Raw genomic sequence first — 25,151 nt, forward strand, 5'->3', positions numbered from 1 at the left:
GAACGAGATGCTGAGAATGGGTTTTTTTAAATACAGAAGATAAGTACTGGCCATAAAGAATGCGACACTTGTAGTTTTCAGTCGAAAATGGAGATGGAGAAATGAGCGTTTTTCAAATAAAGATGAAGTCATCTGTGGGCAAGAGAAAACTGCGTTAAGAACTGGTTTGTTGACGAAATTCTAAAAAAAAAGTATCCCAGCCGCCCTCTCCGTGGCTATAAACTTCGATGATTTCTCACCGAATTTGACATGCAGAAGTGAAGGGAATGAAACCACTCTTCTACGTCCCGTTGTTGTTGGCACGATTTTCTCGGATAATTAATTCTATTTAAATCAAATAGGAATAATATTTCTCTGTTCCAGATTCTCCAATTCTGTGGAGAAGACGAGCATTCGACGCTATGTGAGCAGTTATATTTGGATAAACAATTGAGTTAATATGTCATTTCTGTCAACTATACTCAATGAAATCCCTGCATCGTGTCTGTATTCAACAACTTCTTCATCTCGTCGTCACGGCGAAATCTGACTTTGAGATGCCGTCGATGGATTTGGAGGCTTACGCGAAGTTCCACTATCAATTTGTTGGAGATGATAATAGTGAACTCAATATTAGTAAAATCATTCATAATAATAATACTAATCAAACTGTTTAATTAATCAAATTTTATTGAGTCCCGTTGTATGGAAATTGTATATAACGCGTTCTTTGTAAGACTCGAGCAACGTGTGCCCTAGGGCCAGATTTTTATATAAACAGGTACTATCGGTCTTGGGTAACCCATATGCATAATATTGGGTCGCAGCTCCGGGTTACTGTAGTACGGTAGGTGCTCAAAGGTGCAAAAGTGAAATTTTTTCAACGTTGTCGTAGAAAGCTGAAATTTTTACCACATAATATAGGCTCGTAGTATATACTTTTCACAAAGTTTCAAAAAATAAATAACTAAGTTTGCCAAGTTATAACGAAAAAACTCTAATTTTTCAACATTTTTTGGATTTAGAGGCAAAAAATGTGCCATTTTTGAAATAACACCTGTGAGGATATTTTTTTAAACAAGGTACGGGTTGTTACCTTGGTTTAAAAAAAAAGCTCAACTCATATCATCTTGTCCGGACGGTCGAAAAGTGGCAAAGTTTGAAATGACATTTTTCAAAACAGCAATTTTTCAAACTTTTTTTACAGAAATGAACAGCCCATGTTTTACTGATAATTTTTTGTATTAACACTTGTTACCTAACTCTACTATTTTTGTCTGAAAAATGTGATTTTGTGAAAAAAACTGAAAAAATTTTTGCTCAAAAATTTTTTCATTTTGGAGACTTATTTTCAGTTTTTTTTAAATTTTAAAGCCATTTCCACGTACCCCTATACGTTCGAGTTTTCTACTGAAAACGCAAAAAGACAAATAACGGTGGAATGCTGTTGAAACATGCCAGAACATAGTGGTCTCATTCTGACCTGGACACCACCAGATGTTTTAGAGGCAACCAACTCGGTTCCAGAGAATGACAAACGTTTTTCTTTTTTTTTCAAAATTTTCGGGTCGAGTCACTTTGAGACATTGTAACTTTGTTCTTTTCGAAGTATTTCATTAAATTCAAAGTGTTAACAAATTTTGAAAACTTGGGCTACAAAACAACTTAAAAGACCAAATTACCAAAACTGAAAATGAGAAGGTATAAATCAAAACGTGAAATTTGACAGTTCTCATGAAATCATAAAATGGCCATTTTCAAAAAAAGGTCTCCTGCGATCATAGAGTTACCAAGATAATGGTTGTGTTCAAAAACTATGTTCTGGCATGTTTCAACAGCATTCCACCGTTATTTGTCTTTTTGCGTTTTCAGTAGAAAACTCGAACGTATAGGGGTACGTGGAAATGGCTTTAAAATTTAAAAAAAACTGAAAATAAGTCTCCAAAATGAAAGTCGAACCATATATTTCAAGATGAATGAATCAGAAATATCTAAAAATAGAACATTTGAATAATATCCAAAATCACATTTCACTTTTTTGCACAGAATAAAAAAAATTTTTGAGCAAAAATTTTTTCAGTTTTTTTTCACAAAATCACATTTTTCAGACAAAAATAGTAGAGTTAGGTAACAAGTGTTAATACAAAAAATTATCAGTAAAACATGGGCTGTTCATTTCTGTAAAAAAAGTTTGAAAAATTGCTGTTTTGAAAAATGTCATTTCAAACTTTGCCACTTTTCGACCGTCCGGACAAGATGATATGAGTTGAGCTTTTTTTTTAAACCAAGGTAACAACCCGTACCTTGTTTAAAAAAATATCCTCACAGGTGTTATTTCAAAAATGGCACATTTTTTGCCTCTAAATCCGAAAAATGTTGAAAAATTAGAGTTTTTTTGTTATAACTTGGCAAACTTAGTTATTTATTTTTTGAAACTTTGTGAAAAGTATATACTACGAGCCTATATTATGTGGTAAAAATTTCAGCTTTCTACGACAACGTTGAAAAAATTTCACTTTTGCACCTTTGAGCACCTACCGTACTACAGTAACCCGGAGCTGCGACCCAATATTATGCATATGGGTTACCCAAGACCGATAGTACCTGTTTATATAAAAATCAAAACTATGTCTTCTCTACAGGCTCTAGGCCAATATGTACTGTGGCCATGCTCGAGTCTTACAGAGAACGCGTTATATGTAATTGTCTGAAAATTTGTCTGCTAGCTTTTGAGCTAAAAACTGGAAATTTCAGGAATTCAGCTAAAAATCTCATTTTCTCATCTTATAATCTCTCGGTTCCAACCCTTCTACTCCCTGGTTAATTACTGTTAATCTGTTCTAATTTCTCAGAATTTTTTCATTCCACCTTTTTCCCCGCTTTACCATTTGTTCGTTGCCTCATTCTCTCTTTCTTGTCATTAGTTCATCGGCACTGTAATAAAAAACGAAATGATTTTAATCGTTTTTACAACTGACAACTACAAAAAACGCGCCTCGAACTCCCCTGACTTGAAAATATTAAAATCAGCCTAAAATTGTTGTACCCCAAAAATTAAATGCCAATTTTGACAGCTCATAACTTCCTTTAATAAAATTTCCTGGCCTACCTTCAAGAGAATTTATTGTCTAGCCTTAAATCTGCGTCGATTCATGTGAAAAATATGCTGAATTTGAATAGCGCAGTCCCCCTTTAAGCCTCTCCATATGATAGAAATTGGAAATTTGACAGCTTCACTGTTTCAAAAATTTGGAACATTGAAATGAATTCCCGAGGGAAGTGAAAGCAGGTGAGACATTTCGAAATTTAGACAATTGGCAACCTCTAAGCTTCGAAATCAGAAAAAAAAGAAATTGAGAGACTCAGAAAAAAGAGACATTTCTCAAGTGGATTTCGGTAGAGCGCGGTTATAAGAACAGTGGTGAGCTAGTATATTCTAGCCATAATCTCCCACTTTATACAGAAGAAAATTTAAACTTCAACACTAATCGATATTCTCAACCCTCATTTCCAGACCTTTTCCCTAATTTTGCAAACCAGAAGCCTCGCCCCCTCCTTTTTATTGATCTCCACGGTTAAACAAACAACACATGTCATCATCAAGTGTCAACTAATTTGCACATTTTCTTTTTCGGTCTATTGTCTCGTCTTCACATACCCCCTTATTTCGTTGGGACATCTGACCTGACCCCGTCATTAATTCAGTGGATGACTGTTCCTTTTTTATCAACTCTCTTATTTTAATTTCTGATTTTAAAATTTTAACCGTGTTTTACAATAATTAGCTAGTTTAGACGTTCTGTCCAAATGGGTGGTCCATCCAGAACTGCTGGTTCCTTTCCTTCGGGATCAGCCAGTACTTCAGTTGGATTCCTGTTGAAGACGGTACGATTTTAGTCGCGTTTTACAATAGTTAGCAAATTAGTTTGACACCAAAGGAAACTAAACTTGTGAGGAAGAATTCTGCAATTTGTGCTTTGGATACGATGCGAATCAAACTCAATGCCTTAGATGAAATAAAAAGACCCACTCTACTGCACAAACACGTGGCCAAAATCAACGATATCTTCATCAGAAAGCAGATTCATGCGGCTAAAGGAGACCTTGAAACCACTCCATATTGGCTTCAGTAAGTTACTTTTTAATTTGTTTCTGTTTTGATTATTAATTTTTTCAATTTTTCAGGATGCAGAATGAGGGTTTCCGCGAAGAGGCTGGGTTCTTCATTTCACATAAGACCCAGGATGGAGCCCGAAGAAAGCAAGTGGGTAGAGGTGTTGTAAACACAACTGGCTGTGGTTTTAATATATTTATTAAAGAAGATAGAATAGACGCTCTCCCCTGGGCTTTTATACCAAGAACATAGGCGGAGCTTATAATAATATATAAAGTAGGATAGAATAGTATAGATGATGATTCACCCAGACGGTGAATCATAAAAGTGCAATAAGGTGAAAGGGGGGCACGAAAGTGGGAGAGTGTACAGTGTACAATCGAGTACATGTTGAGAAGAAGAAAGGAACCCGATAACGAGAAAGGAAAAGGTTTTATCGGTCTCTTCCACTACAATGGACACTATGAATACGTGACACATACCAAGAGTGGAAAACCATCAAGGTAACTTTTTTCATCAAGGTAACTTTTTAACACATTTTTGTGCGGTTTGTAAGGCCAAAAAGAGAAGGAGCACGAGTGTGGTCACCCTATGCCTACTGAGACTGGAAAGAAGAAGAAGAAGCGAGAGAAACAAGACAAGTGGACCATAATCGTTTATGATGCAGAGTGTGTTGTGGTAAAAGACACTCCAATCTCAAAGACACATGAAAACATAGAGCAGTTTAGTCTCTAATCATGAGTATTCCCCTTTGACGCTTGCTGTCAACATCCAATACTTTCCTTATGTTATCTCATTCTACCTATACGAATTTCTGATCATCTGAACTTCCTACCCCCCCCCCCCCCCCCCATTTTTCAAAACTCCAGTGGGCGGAGTCTACCTTGCCAGCATAATAACATCACTCCAACTTCAAAGCTTCTTATTCCATTCTTAAACGTATTCTTCTTACTTCCACTATATTCGACGCTCATGACTCGAGTAAAGGCAAATGAGTTGCGAACTATCTAGAACTTGATGAGTTCAGAACACATCTGCCTTTCCTCGTAATCATCAGCACATCCTTCGAATTTAAGTTTCTCAAGTTAATTTCCTGCAATAGTTATGAAAAGATCGGTCTTGGATAGTAAATTTAAGTAGCAAACATTTTTTCTATGAAACAGATTTTTTTCTTTAACGGTTGCAATTATTTTATTTTATTTTTACTTTTTCTTCTTCATTTGATTTTTTTCTTTAACGGTTCATTTGTTTAAGTGTGTGGATGTGGAAACCAACACGAGACTCTTCGAATGAGTATAATCATGATTAAGTTTGAAGAAAATTGGGTCTTGACTCAAAAACTACAGTACCCCAAAAGCCACATTTTGTGGCGAGACCCGATTTACTTCAAACCTATTCATGATTATACTCAGAAAAAATTGGATTGATTCTGACCGGGTTACGGGAGGTTTTGTCAATTGAAATTTTCGAAAAGTTACGAAAATCTGAAATTAACAATACTTCAAGATCACACTCTTTGGAAGGGGAACTTTGAAACTAATGGGATGAAGATATTTTATCGGCTGTATCGTATTACTCGTTCTGTTTTTTTAAACTTCTTCTTTCTTTTCGCACGTTCCCCTGTCAACAATTGATCGTTTGTATTAGTTTTCTTTGTCTATGTAGAATTTTACTCCCGCTCGACTCCCGAAAAACACCATGACTTTCATATCATCCAGTCTGAGTAGAGTCTGAGGCTCCAATCCATAACCTTTGAAATGTTTTCGCGTCTATACTCGTTTGCCTAATCATCATCTCGGTTATTACAATTCTGAAGCGATGGAGAGAAATCCCTAAGCACTAGGTTGTACTTTTGAGAACCTTCGAGACACATTTGCCTTATCACGAGTACTCTTCTCCAGACCTTGTCAACATCCCTTGGCGCATAACATTTTCATCCAACTATACGAATTGCTAGACTTCAAAATTAATGACCACGCCCATTTTCAAATTACAATGTGCGTGTATATCCAATTCCATTCAACTCCAAAATGTACATATCACTCGAGTTCATGACACGATCAGAGAGAAGTTCTCACATCTTTACTATAAACCAGATGAACAGTAGAACGTGCCCTTCTCTCTAGTCGTAATCATCGGCTAAATTGGTTTCCAGGTTTGCGGGCATTGGGATGGCGAACATAAAAAATAAATCCGTTTTTGAAAGTAAGCCTACTAGAGGAAAATATTTCAAGAACCATTGTGGATCCCAATTGCTGTTTATCTGCAAACATATCGGCCTCTTCGATTGCACCTCTTCTCTTCCCGTGTCTACTAATAAGCACTCTACTCGACGACTCCACTGCATCTTTGGATTCCAAGCTGCCTTGTCACACCCATTTCTCTTTTGGACGGAAGCAACATTCGGGCTCCGCCCACTTTTCAACTACTGGTTGGCGGAGTATAAAACCTCATTCTAAATAAAATTCCACCTTCACTTCAACATAAACATACTACTACTTTATCTTATTCACAGCTCTTGACTCGAGCTGAAAAAAGAATGGACCAAATTTGAGCCATTAGCAGATTTGGTCCTTCCTTTTTCCCCTTGAAACCATCAGCACTTTAATCCAGGCAAGACAGAGAACCAGTAAATACTTTCAGAGCAAATACAAGACCTTTTCTGCCAAAACTGTTTTTCTGTTGCCGAAATCCCTGTTTGTCCGGGCAGTTAGCCACAAAGTTTTTGCTAAGCGAGCAGACTTTGACTTGGATTTACCTAATCAAGCTAACTCAGCTTCGCATCTTTGGCGACGTGTCACTTTCGTGATGCTAGGTTGGGAGATTTTGTCTAGAATTAGTCTGGACAAACTACCTGACTTTCGCATCTGATACTCTTTTTTCTTTTGGTGACTTTACGTCTTGTATATGTTTTATAAGTGAGCGGACTTCGGCTCTAAAGAGTTTCGGTCAAATGGCTACACTTTTTAATGAATTTTTTAGTTGTTTTGGATCAGAGTGGAATATCGAATAATCGATATCTCTGTTTCCGAGTGTGCGCCACGAGGATATTCTCCTTAGCTTGAAGCGTCTTTTGTTTACTTGAATCTTCTGTGGAGGTATCTCTGGCGTACTTTGCTTTTATTTAGCGGACGTATGTGGATTCTTGCCCATCAGAAGTTCAGTGATGTATTCACCTACATTTTTAGTGTGCACTTTGTGTCTTTTTAACGGGATTATGACTCATTTGAGCTCCCGATTAGTTTAGATGGGCTCGCTGCCGGATTGGTCTTATGCTGAGCACGTCATCTGCTGTATCTTTTTTTTGAGCGGCCTCCTTGAGGTATTCACGCTATCTTTTATGTTTGCAGGGACCTCTGTGGGTTTGCTGTTATTTTTTATATATTCTTTTGGGCTACCTCGATGAGGTGTTCAAGCCTTCTTTTATTATGGCAGTGACCTCAAGGAGATTTGCCTCTTTTCGCGTTTTTGTTTGCATAAGTTAGCTGGCGGTGTCGATAAGTGTTTTTTTTTTTGAGCGGCTCTCAGTACGTGTCACCCAACTGCGATGTTCCACAAAAAAGAATCTGTAACATAGATATAGCATAGAGTTTTTAACTCAGCGTAACATATGAATAGATAAAAGTGGGGGGGGGGGGGGGTAACAATTAGGGTTTTACTGGCTGAGGCCGGGGTAAAAACAATAAAAATTCAACAAGGGTGACAAGGTTAACAAGTTGTTATTGGCTTTGAGTGGACGTCTAGACGTTGCTCTATTGTGGAGCGGATCCAGACGGTCCTGCCTTGTGACAATTATCCAACGAGTATTTCGCCATCTTTGGTGCTCTAGCGGACGGCATATTGGACGTCTGCGAGTAGCAGGCTTCTTGACACCAACGCTGAATGCGTTGAAAATATCCGAAATCAGCTCAGACCTTTGAGTGTCTCCACATCGATGATGAGTGACTGTAGGAGGTTCTTGATCTCTTCGAGATCTGCTGCGGTGGAGCTGTCAACCGTCGTGTGGTCGTCGAGCTGGGTAGTTCCCAAGAAGGCACGAGCGAGCGCTAAAACGACTGTGGTTTAATTCGGAATATTTATTGATTTCCTCTACTTACGTTCACAACGTTCTCGTATTTGTTCGAGGAAAGAGAGCGGCCCACGTTTTGCCGACGACGATGTCGGTGTGGTTTCTTTTGCTTCTTTCAGTCGAGCATCCGATAAGAACTCACGTGGTGTTGCGATGACACGGAGCGGTCGAGACGTGAACTGAAAAAATTAACTGAATAATTGATTTTCAGTAGAGTTGAAAGAGAAACTTGAACTTTTTCGAGAAATTTATGGATTTTTCAGCGAAAAGTGTAGAATTCTGACTGATTTCGGCTTGTTTTTCATTGAAATGTAATGAATTGTTGCGAAATTTGGCTAAAATTAGCATCTTTTTGAGCTGGGGTACTCTGTGTCGCTATATTTTCGGAATTTTTCGAAAATTTTCGAAAATATTCTGATTTTTTCGAAATTTCGTGCGAAAATCGATAAAAACTATCAAATTTGGACTGGAATTACGTCCGAACTTTGTGATAGTGCCAAATTTGGCTTCCGATTGAAGAACTATAGCGGACTGAACGAGTATTGCTCATTTTTCAGAATTTTCAGAGGTTTTTCTTTCGAAATCACGCATTTTTCCACTATTCCGTCTATTTTTAACGGATTTGTAGCGGACATGGCGTTAATTCTTGTTGACTTTTACATATCGGCACTATTATTAGTCTTGGTAACTGAAATGTTACACTTGCGACTGATTTCGCCAGTTTTTTGGCTCAAAATTCGATTTTTTGGCCAATTTATGCAATTTTTTCGTCAAAACACGGATAGTTTCTCGAGAATTCTTATAATTTTCAAGTAATTAAACGACTCACACCCTTAGAATCCTCGTATGATGGAGGAGGGGACGTCTGAGAGCTCGAAGCCGACATCGTAGTCGATCGTGGAGCGGGCGTCGTGTTGGGAGTGGTCGTACTCGACTTTTCCGTGTGATGACTCATCTGAATTATATAATTAATTATTGTACGTGAGAATAATTAATTTTTTCAGGAAATTTATGCGAAAGAAGGTAACATTTTGGTGTGGGAAGGGTGAAAAATGCGTGAAAAAAAATTTTTTAGGCCGGACGCGAATTGCGTCATCGCCGCCAAATGTGTGCATTACACCTCAGTCCGCAAACACCGCGCCTGCATTCGTCTACCGTAATCCGCGGGAATTTGAAAATTATTGCTCAGCCTTAAATCGACGAATATGGATTTTTAGGCAATATTGAGCGGAGTTCGAACGGAACGGAGAGAAATTGGCGATTTTTCGCTAGAATGGGCGGAAATTATTTCCGATAATAAGCATTGACCGATAAACGGTTTACTTTGTGATTTGGGGAGCATTGACTGAAACAGTTTACTCGAATTTTTTGAACAGGGACCATCGGAGGTGTGATCGAATATGTTTGGGCGACTCTCGTGGAGTATTCTAGCCTCTTTTATATATTGGGCAACTCTTTCAGAGCATTTAAGCCATCTTTTACTTGTGGGCAACTCAATTAGAGTATATTGCCATCTTTTAAGTATTGGGCGACTCTTTTTAGAGCACTTTGCCATCTTTTGAGTATTGGGCGACTCTTATTAGAGTATTCTAGCCATCTTTTTCTGGTGGGCGACTCTTTTAGAGTATTTCGCCATCTTTTCAGCGAAGGTTCCTGTGGATTCAACTTCGAATATGTGCCTTTCGGCGAAAAATGCACGTCGCCCGATGCCAGCGCCGATGGACAACGCCGACTTCGGGTTTCGTGTATAGAAAATTCCATCGAAATTTGAAAATTGGGGGGTTCAGTGACCGAAATAGTGTTTCTGAATGTCAGAAATCACAACGCTGCTCGCCTACAGACACTAAACTACCGACTGGGTTCTGGTTTCATTTTATCGCCGAAAATCAATATTTTCGGGATAATCCACCCTTACATTCACCTTTTTAGGGGTAAATGAACCGGTTCTATGCACCATGTGGACAAGTGGGTCTAGCGGGCGTCGGCGGGCCCACCCAAGTCCGGGGAGTTAAGTGTAATGTCTGTTTGGTGAGGGTAGCGGTGTGATAAGCTATGCAAGCAGATAACAGTACACGGTTTGAACAAATCCCAATTTATTGAAAGGAATATAAAGGAACAATTATTATACGAAAGGGCGGTCCGATGGAGCGGCCGAAGTGATGTTCCGGGATTGATTGAATTTTAGGGAGAAAAACATACGAAAACCCTTATGAGGGGAAGACGTTTTTGGGAGCAAATTTACACACTTTTACACTCAGTCTTACCTTTCTGTCCGTGTTATACGGATTGAAGAGCGTCAGTGAATAGCGGGCGCTGGACGGAATTTACACCGTCACGGGACACCGCGAATAGTAGTGAATAATTATATGTGAAAGACTTATTGGAATAGTCACTCGAGTGAGGGCGCGCGGTCGCCTTATATAGTCGACTGCGTGGGTGCCCCTCACTGCGTGGGTGCCCGCACAAAAGCGCGGGCATTCAAATATAATTATTGTGAGTGTGGTTTGCTTTATGAGCAGTTTTAACGTAATTTAACACGGTAAACTGGGAAATATAGTAAACCGGAAATAATAGAAGCATTTAATGACTCTAGTTTTGTGGGCGAAACCGTAGGGAGTCATTAAAGTGCTTTCAAGTTGTCAAATGAATGCAAAGCATGGTACAGACTTTTCAGCGATGTTCGGAAAGACATTTGCAGGAAATAGCTCTGGAGCGTATTTATTGTCAAGTGATTCGAGGGTGGCCGGTGTGGGTAGAGCGGTCTTTGAGTACGTATTCTCTATATGACCAGTTACTTCTGCCTCGTTATTACCGGTATCGTTAGACTCGATGTCTTCGCTCATATCCTTATGACATTGGTGGTTCAAAGATGTTAATTCGAGTGGAATGAGCTGACATACAGGTCTTTCGAAGAATGTGCCTCTGCACTTGACAATAGCGGATCGGATTTCTCCGTCTCTTGCTGATTTATTCACCTTAGTGATAACTCCTAGCGGCCATTTATGTCTTTTCAGTAAGTTGACTGAAATAATGACTAGCTGTCCGACTTCCGGTACCAGAGTAGAACATCTTTGGTTCCGATGCATGGCTTCTCGTAAAAATGTGAAATAGCCGATGGACCATAACTTCCATACCCTTTCCAAAGTTTCCTCCAGGTTGTTCAGATGAGCTCTAACAGAGGCTTCGGTGATACCTGTGGGGTTTGGAGGTTCATCATAATCTGATGGAATTTCAGTCATGACTCCTGGGTTGATAAAGTCGAATGGTCTCAGAGCGATCAGATCTCCTGGACTACGGGCGTGAGGGATCAGCGGTCTATTATTGATCATTCCTTGAGCTCCTGAGATTACGTAACTCAAATCGTGGTATTCGTATACACGTGATCCGCATTCTTTTAGCACTTGTCTTTTGACAAGTTGGACTATCCGATCATAGATACCTCTTTGCCAAGGGGCTGAAGGAGTAATGTATCTACACGTGATGGACGTTGTCGCCAAGAATTGCGTTAGTGTTTTGCTATACACGAAGTGGTCAATATCCTTGTTCATTATAGCAGCGCCCAGCTTGAATGTACCTGCATTGTCTGAGTAGATTTCTGTCGGTACTCCGACTTCTGTGAAGATCATTCTCAGAGTTTTGACATATGTCTCAGACTTTGCATTCGGTACAAGCCTTAGAAGCGCTCCACGCGTAGCTAGACAAGTATAAATCAGTACATAGACTTTTCCGTAGCTTTTTCCGTCGTCTCGGTTATACACAATAGGTCCATAGTAGTCGAGTCCGACCTTGGAAAACGGTTCCGATGGTGTTGTTCTGCATCTAGGCAGAGTAGCGGTGAAGGGGTAAGCGAATGGATAGCCATTAGTGATTTTACAGGCTACACACTTCCCGATTACTTTTTTCGCCAACGTTCCATCTTGAGCGGTCCAATACTTGGTCCGCAGCACTGCTCTGGTATAGTTTTCAGGCAAGTGACCGTTGATTTCATGTGTTTCGAGGACGAGCATATAAGCTAGTTGGTGGTCGTGGTGGATCAGGATTGGCCGATGTGCTTCCTGTGGAAGAACTGGGCTATCAATCTGTCTCTGTACACGATACAGACCGTCGGAGTCCATGTAGGGGCTCAAAGAGGGTGGGAATTTCAGGCCGAGATATTCTGCGTCCTTGTAGTGCTCCTTGATGATGAGGTGTCTTGCAACTTTTGCCTGATGTACAGGATCTTCAGAAGCGGTGAACTCTTTCATCAGGGGAGTTTCCCATTGTTTTTTCTTCAACGTTTTGCTGAATGTAAAAAGAATTATAGTGAAGGTTTTCACTATAGCGGTTTCAAGCGGAGTTGGAGCAGTGAGAGCGGTTTCAAGCGGTATAGGAGTGGATATTTGAGAGTATATGTTACAGAGGGCTGTTGGCAAGTCAGCATGTGGCACGGAATTCGGTACTTTTGACCCCGTGCCTGCCGAAATGCCATTATTGAGAGTTCTTGGCTCCCGCGGCACGAAAAAACGTGACGATCGGTTGAGCATCTTTTGGGTAGTTATCGGTATCTCTGTAGTACTCTTTCTTTGGGCACCCTCCCATGTGATGCAATCCACTACAGTATCCGCATCGGTACTGGGATTTGCATGAGGTGATGTCGTGCTTGAAGTTGCAGATTGGGCAAAGACCGCGCTCTGCTGCTGCCTGTCTGAATGCTGAGCTGGACAACTTGCATCTGATCGGGTTGTGAAGACCGTCACAGGTTGGGCATCGTTCAACTTCATCCTTTGTGAATGGGAATGAGCGAGCAAGAAGATTCCAGCTTACGCCTTTGTACCCTGGAGCGTAAATGCCGTCCAGATTAGCCTGTGAAGTAGCATCATAAAATTGGTTACTGTAGGCGTTGGGGTTATAGGCTAGTTGTGCATCAGACTTTGGACGCTTGTTAGCATTTGGTAGTGGTTGACCAATTGCTTTTTGAGGGAAAGAGGTGGTAGCTTTAGCATGGTTGATGTCCGCGTAACTGGTAGGAACTTCATTGGCAGCGGTAAGAGTGCCCTGACTCATGATGGTATTTTCCAATTCAATGTTGTCGATACACTGACTAATGCGTTGAAGAACTTGAGTTTGGGTAACTTTGGGACCCATTTTGCTCAAATAACTTATGATCTTCAAACGCATTGCTGGTGGAAGTTTTCCTACGATGACGTAAATAGCGGGCTCATCGTTTTCTCGTATGTCCTTTTCTCTGAGCAGTCCGAGTACCACAGTATGGGATGCAATGTCCAATCTCATCTGTTTAGTATCAGATTGATGGAATGGCAGTTTTTTGAATCTGGCCATGAGATTGTATTTGTCATTGCACTTCCCGTAAACGTTTCTGAGGTTGTTCAGAGTGGTCTCGATAGCTAGCTTTGAGTCAGTGGACTGATCAACGCATGGAGCGGCCTCCCCTTTCACCAATGTGGTGAGAATAGCATATCTCATGTCGTCATTCAACTTTGGATGTTTCATGACTGAATTGGCAAAGGTTTTCTCGAAGATGTCGAGTTTGCCAGTGCCGTCAAAGGCTTTGATATGCTGTACCAGAGTATCAAGACTGATGTCCGTAAGGAGATTGGAGGGACTTCTATGACGAGAGTGAGAACGAGATGGGGAGCGGGATCTGGAGCGGTTGCGGTGTCTGTTGTCCGATTTGGACTTTGACTTGCCGCTTGGCTCATCTGCCGTGTTTCCTTGATTTTCGTATTCTCTGATGAACTCTCTTTCTTCTTCAGTTTCTCCAGAATGGTGAACTGAGTCCTCTTCATCCTTAATCAGCTCTTGCAATCTTTGCTCTAGCTTTTTGTCAACCAGGGTTTCCATCTTAGCATGACTCTTTGCCAATTCTGCGAAAATGGCATTGTTGGTCTTATTTTGAGTGCTTTCGATGCTGCTGAGTTTGTTCATGACATTCATGAGCAGCATCTCTTGGCTAGATGGATTCGCCTGGGTGATTGTATTATCCTTAATGGATTGGTTTGGTTGGCTCGTTGGAGTTGGTGCTATTGGTGCCGTTGCAGACTGAACACTCGCATTTTTAGCGATATTTTGGTTCGACTGTATTTGGACCGAGTTAGCAGTAGGATCACTTTGCCTAGCGGTATGCTCGCTGTTCACCAGCATGTCACTGGATTTTTTGGAGCGGGCTTCGGCGAGATCCATTTGGGTCTCCTGACGGAGAAGTCTTTCTTTTTCCAACTCCAACCTTTGTCTCTCCGTTGCCATTTGGGCTAGGAGTTTCTTTTCGTTGTTGAGTTTCAATCGTTGGACTTCCTCCTGAAGTCGACGATTTCCAGTTTCCGCCTGCTTGAGCATCGACTCGTTGTTCGAGATGGGCTCTGGCAGTTGGTTTGGAAGGTTAGATGACGTTTCGTGATAAGTCGAGCTCTTAGACGAATTGCTATCCCGATGCTCAGTCGGTACAGCGTCTTCGCCATGAGCTGAGTTCTCATCTGGAGACTGATGTTCTTCTCCGTGATCACGGTCATCCGACAGTGTCGAATTTTCAGGATTCGGTGAGATGTTTTCGATTGATGGATTGTTGGTTGCCAAGATGACTTCCAACTTGTCGGCGTTGTGGTTAATCAACATAATGATGTCGTCCACATGTACCTGAGCAAGATGGTTCTTGACGTCCGACATGTATTCCTCTTTCTCCGGGGATGCTTGCATCTCCGGATCCGAGAATTTGGTTTGGATATATTCACCCAAGTTCTGGAGAGCAGCTGATGTTTTGTGAAGATCTTTTAGGATCTCCTCTGCATCTACCAGTTCTTGTTGGTGAGTGGTGATATGTTCCGCATGCGGATCTTCGAAGAGTGCGATCGCATGATCTGAACTTTCAATAAGTTCGCCAGCGGTCTTGCATTTCTTCGTGATCGAGGTCTTGAGCGGACCCACGATTCTCTGAAGCAACGAGGTTGCTTGGAGAGGTGGAGAATTGTGTCTCATGCGAGTCAAGGAGTTCCCACGAGAGGACTTTCTTGACGTATGGTCTTCTGGAGACGTGGAACGAGGGCGATTTTGCTGGTTAGGCAACATACTTTGGCGTTAGGAACGACCGGGACAACAGGTAACTGCTGAAATTTGACTTTGTTATCTTTGAAGGGGCATGCATTCCTTCGCAGAACGTCGCCGTTTGGTGGCTAGTATGTTGAGCTGCTCAGCAAATCACTTAACGGCTTCGTAAGGCCGGCAGAACTTATGCTTAGTGAACTATGAGCTCGCGAAACTCTTAGTTTGGCTTGTTTGTAATAGGTGTTGAATTACAGTGACAAGCATATGGGGGGTTGTAGTGCAACTCGAATTAAGTTGTAGAGGCAACCATATAGGGGGGTTGTAGTGCAACTAGAATGAAGTTGTAGAGGCAACCATATAGGGGGGGTTGTATTGCAACTTGTGTTAAGTTGTAGAGGCAACCATATTGAGACAATGTATGCCTGATGTTATGGCAGTATGACTCCGTGGTTTACTCCCTGTACATCCACATTATTAGTCGTATTTCGACGTAGATTTGTCTCTTTATTGCCTTTACATGATGTCTCTGATGTGAGATCTTCTTACAGAAGACTGTTGTCTCCTGATTCTTTGGAGTTACAGTGGCACATACTTGACACCAACCGATTTTGTTCATTGGAGCGGCGTGTCTCATGGGACACGGGAATGAATCAAAATTTTGATCGAACGGCGGTATTGGATGTCGCTGTTGATCTGCTACATTTCGCATGTGCGTTAGCCTTGTCTGTGACTGACAGATGAGTGATCTGTGCTTAGACTTAGCTGTATGATTGTAGCGGTTTGGTTTTACAGTGGACACGTACTCGAGCAATAAGGTATTGCGCTGTATCTACCAGGTGCAAATGATATGCGATGACTGGATGTTATGATATTTCTGCGGCTTATATAGCCTTGTGTACGTGTCAGTATGTTACTGTTTCAACGTGTCATGTTGTCACGTTTTCCGTTCTTTGGCAATAAAGGTTTCCACGTGACGAAATACTTCTAAGGAATATTATGCGTTGCACGCGGACAGAACCGTTAGACATCGTGGATCAGTTATGGCTTATATGATTGTCTCAATGCACAGATCAATATCTTTTAGGCTGGATGTCTTGTTTCCAGTAGTCAACTGAAAGCGAAGACGTTGAAGTATCGATTCCGAATTCCGACTGCTGAGGGTCCGCTATGTACCAGATGGCCTTCCGGCACGAGCTAACTTTCAGCGAGCTGTTTCTCTAGCTGCCACTTTAGAGCCTTATTCTTTTAGCTTCAAAAGCTCGTGGTATAGGGAATGAGCAGTCGTCAGTTCGGGTCTTGTGAGGGACTAAACTCATTCGAGCCTGACATTATCCTCAACAATTATGTGGACCACGATACGTGATGCCGTTGGGTTCTTCCGTATTTAACGGGTGATAAAATTCCGATTCTAGATGAATCTAGGAACAAATGTAGGTGTCCGGGCAGTTAGCCACAAAGTTTTTGCTAAGCGAGCAGACTTTGACTTGGATTTACCTAATCAAGCTAACTCAGCTTCGCATCTTTGGCGACGTGTCACTTTCGTGATGCTAGGTTGGGAGATTTTGTCTAGAATTAGTCTGGACAAACTACCTGACTTTCGCATCTGATACTCTTTTTTCTTTTGGTGACTTTACGTCTTGTATATGTTTTATAAGTGAGCGGACTTCGGCTCTAAAGAGTTTCGGTCAAATGGCTACACTTTTTAATGAATTTTTTAGTTGTTTTGGATCAGAGTGGAATATCGAATAATCGATATCTCTGTTTCCGAGTGTGCGCCACGAGGATATTCTCCTTAGCTTGAAGCGTCTTTTGTTTACTTGAATCTTCTGTGGAGGTATCTCTGGCGTACTTTGCTTTTATTTAGCGGACGTATGTGGATTCTTGCCCATCAGAAGTTCAGTGATGTATTCACCTACATTTTTAGTGTGCACTTTGTGTCTTTTTAACGGGATTATGACTCATTTGAGCTCCCGATTAGTTTAGATGGGCTCGCTGCCGGATTGGTCTTATGCTGAGCACGTCATCTGCTGTATCTTTTTTTTTTTGAGCGGCCTCCTTGAGGTATTCACGCTATCTTTTATGTTTGCAGGGACCTCTGTGGGTTTGCTGTTATTTTTTATATATTCTTTTGGGCTACCTCGATGAGGTGTTCAAGCCTTCTTTTATTATGGCAGTGACCTCAAGGAGATTTGCCTCTTTTCGCGTTTTTGTTTGCATAAGTTAGCTGGCGGTGTCGATAAGTGTTTTTTTTTTTGAGCGGCTCTCAGTACGTGTCACCCAACTGCGATGTTCCACAAAAAAGAATCTGTAACATAGATATAGCATAGAGTTTTTAACTCAGCGTAACATATGAATAGATAAAAGTGGGGGGGGGGGGGGTAACAATTAGGGTTTTACTGGCTGAGGCCGGGGTAAAAACAATAAAAATTCAACAAGGGTGACAAGGTTAACAAGTTGTTATTGGCTTTGAGTGGACGTCTAGACGTTGCTCTATTGTGGAGCGGATCCAGACGGTCCTGCCTTGTGACAATTATCCAACGAGTATTTCGCCATCTTTGGTGCTCTAGCGGACGGCATATTGGACGTCTGCGAGTAGCAGGCTTCTTGACACCAACGCTGAATGCGTTGAAAATATCCGAAATCAGCTCAGACCTTTGAGTGTCTCCACATCGATGATGAGTGACTGTAGGAGGTTCTTGATCTCTTCGAGATCTGCTGCGGTGGAGCTGTCAACCGTCGTGTGGTCGTCGAGCTGGGTAGTTCCCAAGAAGGCACGAGCGAGCGCTAAAACGACTGTGGTTTAATTCGGAATATTTATTGATTTCCTCTACTTACGTTCACAACGTTCTCGTATTTGTTCGAGGAAAGAGAGCGGCCCACGTTTTGCCGACGACGATGTCGGTGTGGTTTCTTTTGCTTCTTTCAGTCGAGCATCCGATAAGAACTCACGTGGTGTTGCGATGACACGGAGCGGTCGAGACGTGAACTGAAAAAATTAACTGAATAATTGATTTTCAGTAGAGTTGAAAGAGAAACTTGAACTTTTTCGAGAAATTTATGGATTTTTCAGCGAAAAGTGTAGAATTCTGACTGATTTCGGCTTGTTTTTCATTGAAATGTAATGAATTGTTGCGAAATTTGGCTAAAATTAGCATCTTTTTGAGCTGGGGTACTCTGTGTCGCTATATTTTCGGAATTTTTCGAAAATTTTCGAAAATATTCTGATTTTTTCGAAATTTCGTGCGAAAATCGATAAAAACTATCAAATTTGGACTGGAATTACGTCCGAACTTTGTGATAGTGCCAAATTTGGCTTCCGATTGAAGAACTATAGCGGACTGAACGAGTATTGCTCATTTTTCAGAATTTTCAGAGGTTTTTCTTTCGAAATCACGCATTTTTCCACTATTCCGTCTATTTTTAACGGATTTGTAGCGGACATGGCGTTAATTCTTGTTGACTTTTACATATCGGCACTATTATTAGTCTTGGTAACTGAAATGTTACACTTGCGACTGATTTCGCCAGTTTTTTGGCTCAAAATTCGATTTTTTGGCCAATTTATGCAATTTTTTCGTCAAAACACGGATAGTTTCTCGAGAATTCTTATAATTTTCAAGTAATTAAACGACTCACACCCTTAGAATCCTCGTATGATGGAGGAGGGGACGTCTGAGAGCTCGAAGCCGACATCGTAGTCGATCGTGGAGCGGGCGTCGTGTTGGGAGTGGTCGTACTCGACTTTTCCGTGTGATGACTCATCTGAATTATATAATTAATTATTGTACGTGAGAATAATTAATTTTTTCAGGAAATTTATGCGAAAGAAGGTAACATTTTGGTGTGGGAAGGGTGAAAAATGCGTGAAAAAAATTTTTTAGGCCGGACGCGAATTGCGTCATCGCCGCCAAATGTGTGCATTACACCTCAGTCCGCAAACACCGCGCCTGCATTCGTCTACCGTAATCCGCGGGAATTTGAAAATTATTGCTCAGCCTTAAATCGACGAATATGGATTTTTAGGCAATATTGAGCGGAGTTCGAACGGAACGGAGAGAAATTGGCGATTTTTCGCTAGAATGGGCGGAAATTATTTCCGATAATAAGCATTGACCGATAAACGGTTTACTTTGTGATTTGGGGAGCATTGACTGAAACAGTTTACTCGAATTTTTTGAACAGGGACCATCGGAGGTGTGATCGAATATGTTTGGGCGACTCTCGTGGAGTATTCTAGCCTCTTTTATATATTGGGCAACTCTTTCAGAGCATTTAAGCCATCTTTTACTTGTGGGCAACTCAATTAGAGTATATTGCCATCTTTTAAGTATTGGGCGACTCTTTTTAGAGCACTTTGCCATCTTTTGAGTATTGGGCGACTCTTATTAGAGTATTCTAGCCATCTTTTTCTGGTGGGCGACTCTTTTAGAGTATTTCGCCATCTTTTCAGCGAAGGTTCCTGTGGATTCAACTTCGAATATGTGCCTTTCGGCGAAAAATGCACGTCGCCCGATGCCAGCGCCGATGGACAACGCCGACTTCGGGTTTCGTGTATAGAAAATTCCATCGAAATTTGAAAATTGGGGGGTTCAGTGACCGAAATAGTGTTTCTGAATGTCAGAAATCACAACGCTGCTCGCCTACAGACACTAAACTACCGACTGGGTTCTGGTTTCATTTTATCGCCGAAAATCAATATTTTCGGGATAATCCACCCTTACATTCACCTTTTTAGGGGTAAATGAACCGGTTCTATGCACCATGTGGACAAGTGGGTCTAGCGGGCGTCGGCGGGCCCGCCCAAGTCCGGGGAGTTAAGTGTAATGTCTGTTTGGTGAGGGTAGCGGTGTGATAAGCTATGCAAGCAGATAACAGTACACGGTTTGAACAAATCCCAATTTATTGAAAGGAATATAAAGGAACAATTATTATACGAAAGGGCGGTCCGATGGAGCGGCCGAAGTGATGTTCCGGGATTGATTGAATTTTAGGGAGAAAAACATACGAAAACCCTTATGAGGGGAAGACGTTTTTGGGAGCAAATTTACACACTTTTACACTCAGTCTTACCTTTCTGTCCGTGTTATACGGATTGAAGAGCGTCAGTGAATAGCGGGCGCTGGACGGAATTTACACCGTCACGGGACACCGCGAATAGTAGTGAATAATTATATGTGAAAGACTTATTGGAATAGTCACTCGAGTGAGGGCGCGCGGTCGCCTTATATAGTCGACTGCGTGGGTGCCCCTCACTGCGTGGGTGCCCGCACAAAAGCGCGGGCATTCAAATATAATTATTGTGAGTGTGGTTTGCTTTATGAGCAGTTTTAACGTAATTTAACACGGTAAACTGGGAAATATAGTAAACCGGAAATAATAGAAGCATTTAATGACTCTAGTTTTGTGGGCGAAACCGTAGGGAGTCATTAAAGTGCTTTCAAGTTGTCAAATGAATGCAAAGCATGGTACAGTTGACAACATCAGCACTTTAATCCAGGCAAGACAGAGAACCAGTAAATACTTTCAGAGCAAATACAAGACCTTTTCTGCCAAAACTGTTTTTCTGTTGCCGAAATCCCTGTTTCACTTATTGACGATATGTGTTTGAAGTAACATAAAGAATTCTAACTTATTAATTCCAGAGCACAAGTTTTAAGAATTTTCAAATTGTTAAGCCAGCATTTTAGGTCGCGGAGGCTCTACAAATGATATACGGACCCCATTCGTAGCAAATGGTTTCGCTATTTTCGAATCTTTGTTTGCATATCTACGCACCCTTTAACCGTTTCAGTCAATAGACACCTGGCTACTAAATATTGTTACCTCCTGGCATAGGGTAGCATACCGTTTTTGGTACCGCTCATCTTTTAATTGTCTCATTTGACACCATCGACACCTGTTGCTCCTCCGAGAGACCAAAATAGAATATGGATTAGTATAGGTTGGAGAAACGATGCGGTTGCTTTTAAGAGCAGCCTACTATTGGCTCCGCCCACATAAGCTTTGGAAGGGTGACTCTTCAGGTGTTCAGGATTAACTCTCGTGTCAGAATCGAAATGTGTCCTTTTCTTATTGGAAGCAGCTGCCCTCTGTCGGCTTCCATAGTAACTAGGAAAGACACGCCCTCTTTTTGTTCGAGGAGAATTGTGGAAGGGTATTTAATCAACATTTACTCTCCGTTCACGACCACTCGATTCTTTTTCTTATACAATATTCCATGCCCATGACTCGATCAGGGAGAAGTGCTTATGCCTTTACTATGCACCCGATGAATAGTAACGGAAGTCCTTCTCTCTAGTCGTAATCATCGGCTGAATTAATGTGATAAGATATATCACTCGGGTGAACTCCTCTCTGCTACATCTTATTCCAAGCTCATGACTCGAAAAGAGAGAAATATCATTCAGAACTAACACAATACCAGTGCTGAATGTATTTTTCTCACTTCGTAACCATCGGCACTTTAATCCACTTTCCGAGAACCTTTTCAGAAATTAAAAATGAAGTTTCTAGCTTTCATCTGACTCCTAAACGTAAAAATGGTTTTGTTGTCGGAAGTCAGAATCGCTCCTCATGTTATCAGCATATTTGTTTGAATCAATCAATCGAATTCTAAACATTCGCTTGCTAAGCACCGCGCACGAGGCGCAGCCGAGTACTGCGGAGCCCGCCGGGAGGCGGGGGACGCTAGTCAATCAATCGAAATCTGAAAATTTGCTCTCAACCACTTTTCAGAGAATTTGGATTAGTATAGGCTAGAGACAGGATGCGGTTGCTTTCAAGAGCAGTCTGCTATTGGCTCCGCCCACATAAGCTTTGGAAGGGTGACTCTTCAGGTGTTCAGGATTACTCTTTTCGTTTGAGGAGAATTGTGGAAGGTTCATTTAGTCAATATTCACGCTTTGCTTCAACACCCGATTCTTATTCTTACTGTAATATTCCATGCCCATGACTCGATCAGGGAGAAATGCTTATGTCTTTACTATAAACCCGATGAATAGTAACGGAAGTCCTTTTCTCTAGTCGTAATCATTGGCTGATTTGGTTTCCAGGTTTGCGGGTATTGGGATTGGAAATATAGGAAATACATCCGCTTTTGCATGTTTCCTCTATTTAGATAGCAAGCAGATAGACGGATATTTTTGGTGACTATCTCTTTACTTCTGAAAACCGATTTATGTTGCCATTCGAGAAAAATTGTTGAAAGTTCATTTTGTCAACATTCACGCTTTGTTCCAACCCTCGTTTCTTTTTCTTATTACAATATTCTCGATCAGGGAAATATTTCTGTGTAAACTATGGACCAGATGAATAGTAGTGCAGGGTCTTCTATCTAGTCGTAATCGTCGGCTGAATTGGTTTTTTCCGGGTTTGCGTTTTCGGGGAGTAGTGATTGCTGTACTACACAAAAAATTAACAAAAGGGGTTTCCTCCTTCATATTATTTACTACAGTCTTTGAGAGGTAGGTATTATAGATGATTAATAATTTCAGAGGTGGTGTCCAAATATCTAGATCCAGATGGACCAGTTGGATTCGAAATAGAGCTTGCTAACACTCATACCGAGAGACATACAAAGACATGCATACAAAGTCTCCTACCAGATAAAAAATCTCAACCACTGACCACCCACTCCTTGATGTTACTGTACTACATTAGTAGTAACATCAAAAAGAGAGAGTGAGCATCGGATGGTTTCTGAATAAAGAATATCTGTTGTAGAGGGGGGACTGGAGAAATAGATTATAAGTGTAGCGCCAGCACGAACTTCTGAAAAAAAATTGAAGGTACAATAGGACTCACCGCTTCTCTGTAAGAAAGTTAATCTATCTGAAAATAATAGGATCAAAATTACTTTATACTGATACAACACAACATTTAAAAGAAGCAAACTTGAAAACTTGATCTGGGCAACTAAGACTGCTAACTAGCCTTCTCTGGAATTAGTTCAACTGAAATAGTGTACCCTGACCAAGTCGTCTGTTTATCAAACTTTCCGTTTTTGTCTGTAGTTACCAAAATATGTGAGCATGGCGATTGGTACCTGGAAAAAATTCCTTGTGTCCACATACCGCTTTCAGACGTTTTTAATTTGAAAAAGAAAAAAAAGCAATAAAGAAAAAAAACCAAATGCGAGTTGGCATACACAATGTGATGATGTGTACAGCACTTCTTTTCACATCGTCCTAAGACATCTCTCACTCGATTGCTTCTTATTTGAATAATAGAAGAAGATAGTTAAGGGATGGAATTGGGGGGATAGGTTGAAATAATACTTGGCACCATTGACAATTTGCATTCTGAAAATTGTGCTATGTTAGACACAATAGTGATCTTTTAGGAACTTATCAAGCATTGGATGAGTGAACCAATTTCAAGCGGAGTTCCCTGGGAGAAGGTTGTCGCTTGCAGAACCTTTAATTTGTTATCATGTGAATTCTCAAAACCTATGAGCGATCCCAAAGCTTACCTCATAACATGTTTTTAAATGAGCAATAGGAATAGAAGAGGAGGAAGACGAGGGAAAAGTGGGAGTCGTAATAATTAGTGGTTTGGCAGAGGCTTGGGGGCATTGATGGTAGGAAGGTGGGGATAGGTAGTTGGAATGGTGTATCTGTGAAAACATCGATTAGCTACCCTTATCAAAAAGAGTCCCTTAGTTATCAGGAAAAGAAAATAAAAAATGTTCTTGAAACATAGTGCACCCGAAACACGTACAACACTGTTATGAACAGTACAGTTTTGCACAGGGTTCGGGTACACCAGGTCTTCAGCTTAATTTGTGTGATAATGTTTTTTGATAGTCAATAAGCAGCAAAATCGTTGTCTTTGATTTGAATTATAGAATTTAAAAATAAATATATATATGATAACTTAATATAAAAAACCTGAAATTGGTTGTATCTTTGGCACTCACCTCTATCAATTAAAGATCGAAACAAAACCAAATGTGAGGATACAGTGGGAATTTGATGGTAGATCACTGTCTTTCACATCATTCAAATGACTCCTAACGGCAGTTTCAGTAAGGAATACTAGGCTGATAGTATATAGAAATAGACGGGTAAGAGGGCGAGGAGAACCCTTAGTTATACCAAAAACAACATTTTAAAAATGTGCCGATTCGAAACATAGTGCAACCGAAACATGTACAACACTGTTATGCACAGTACATGTTTGTAGATGTATCGGTTACACCAGGTTATCAGCCTAGTTTGTGTGATAACCTTATTCGATAATGAATAAGCAGGAACATCGTTGTATTTGATTTGAAATATCGAATAACATATATTGTTTTTCAAGATTAACTGAATAGGGTAGTTTATAAAAACCTGAAATATTCAATCAAGTACACTCACCTCTATTAATAAAAATTCGAAACGAAACCAAATGTGACGATACAGTGAGAATCTGAAGGTAGAACACTGTCTTTCAGATGACACGTGCATCGTCACATTCGGCTGTTTCTGTAAGGAATATTAGACTGGTAGTATGGAAATAAATGGGTAAGAGGGGGAGCTGCTTCGGAGAGGAGGATTGGGCGGAGAATATAGAACGGTATAGTAATTTGTGTATTCCATAAAATAATAAAACACCAGCTTCTGTTTTTGCTTATGCAGGTAGAGCTATAAAATCAATGGCTCTCGAAAACGACACGACGGGAAAAATATCGAAACAAAACCAAATGCGAGAATAGCTCAGATGATAGTGATGTCACCGCATTTGGTGGTTTCTGTTTGGAATAATAGTAGAAAAAAGAATAATAAGAATAGGGAATTATGAAATATGGGTGGGAATATAGTTGTGAGTATCAGCAGAGAACGGTAAATCCTTTTAATATGAAAATTAAATAGTTATGTGAGGTTGTGTTATTTCAAACTTACATGGTATAATACATTGCAAAACATGCCCCCCCCGCACAAAATGGAGAAAATCAAAGTTAGCTGACTTTTC

At 40.8% G+C, this 25,151-nt stretch overlaps 3 protein-coding genes across 3 annotated transcripts; 1 reads left to right on the top strand and 2 right to left on the bottom strand.

Moving 5' to 3' along the window:
• Positions 1-3,965: 3,965 nt before the first annotated feature.
• GCK72_003554 (uncharacterized protein) lies at positions 3,966-4,345 on the top strand (the record flags this gene model as incomplete). The annotated part of the gene is made up of 2 exons (XM_053724119.1): positions 3,966-4,108; positions 4,165-4,345. The coding sequence occupies 2 exons, from the start codon at positions 3,966-3,968 to the stop codon at positions 4,343-4,345; spliced, it is 324 nt and encodes a 107-aa protein (XP_053592764.1).
• A 3,500-nt stretch (positions 4,346-7,845) lies between these two features.
• On the bottom strand, positions 7,846-9,117 carry GCK72_003555 (uncharacterized protein; the record flags this gene model as incomplete). Its single annotated transcript, XM_053724120.1, has 4 exons — positions 7,846-7,971; positions 8,024-8,139; positions 8,191-8,341; positions 8,992-9,117. 4 exons carry the CDS (start codon positions 9,115-9,117, stop codon positions 7,846-7,848), a joined length of 519 nt encoding a protein of 172 aa, XP_053592765.1.
• An 8,570-nt stretch (positions 9,118-17,687) lies between these two features.
• Positions 17,688-18,959, bottom strand: GCK72_003556 (uncharacterized protein; the record flags this gene model as incomplete). The annotated part of the gene is made up of 4 exons (XM_053724121.1): positions 17,688-17,813; positions 17,866-17,981; positions 18,033-18,183; positions 18,834-18,959. 4 exons carry the CDS (start codon positions 18,957-18,959, stop codon positions 17,688-17,690), a joined length of 519 nt encoding a protein of 172 aa, XP_053592766.1.
• Positions 18,960-25,151: the final 6,192 nt, after the last annotated feature.

The sequence above is a fragment of the Caenorhabditis remanei genome, chromosome I, assembly GCF_010183535.1.
Source record: "Caenorhabditis remanei strain PX506 chromosome I, whole genome shotgun sequence".
NCBI lineage: Eukaryota > Metazoa > Nematoda > Chromadorea > Rhabditida > Rhabditidae > Caenorhabditis > Caenorhabditis remanei.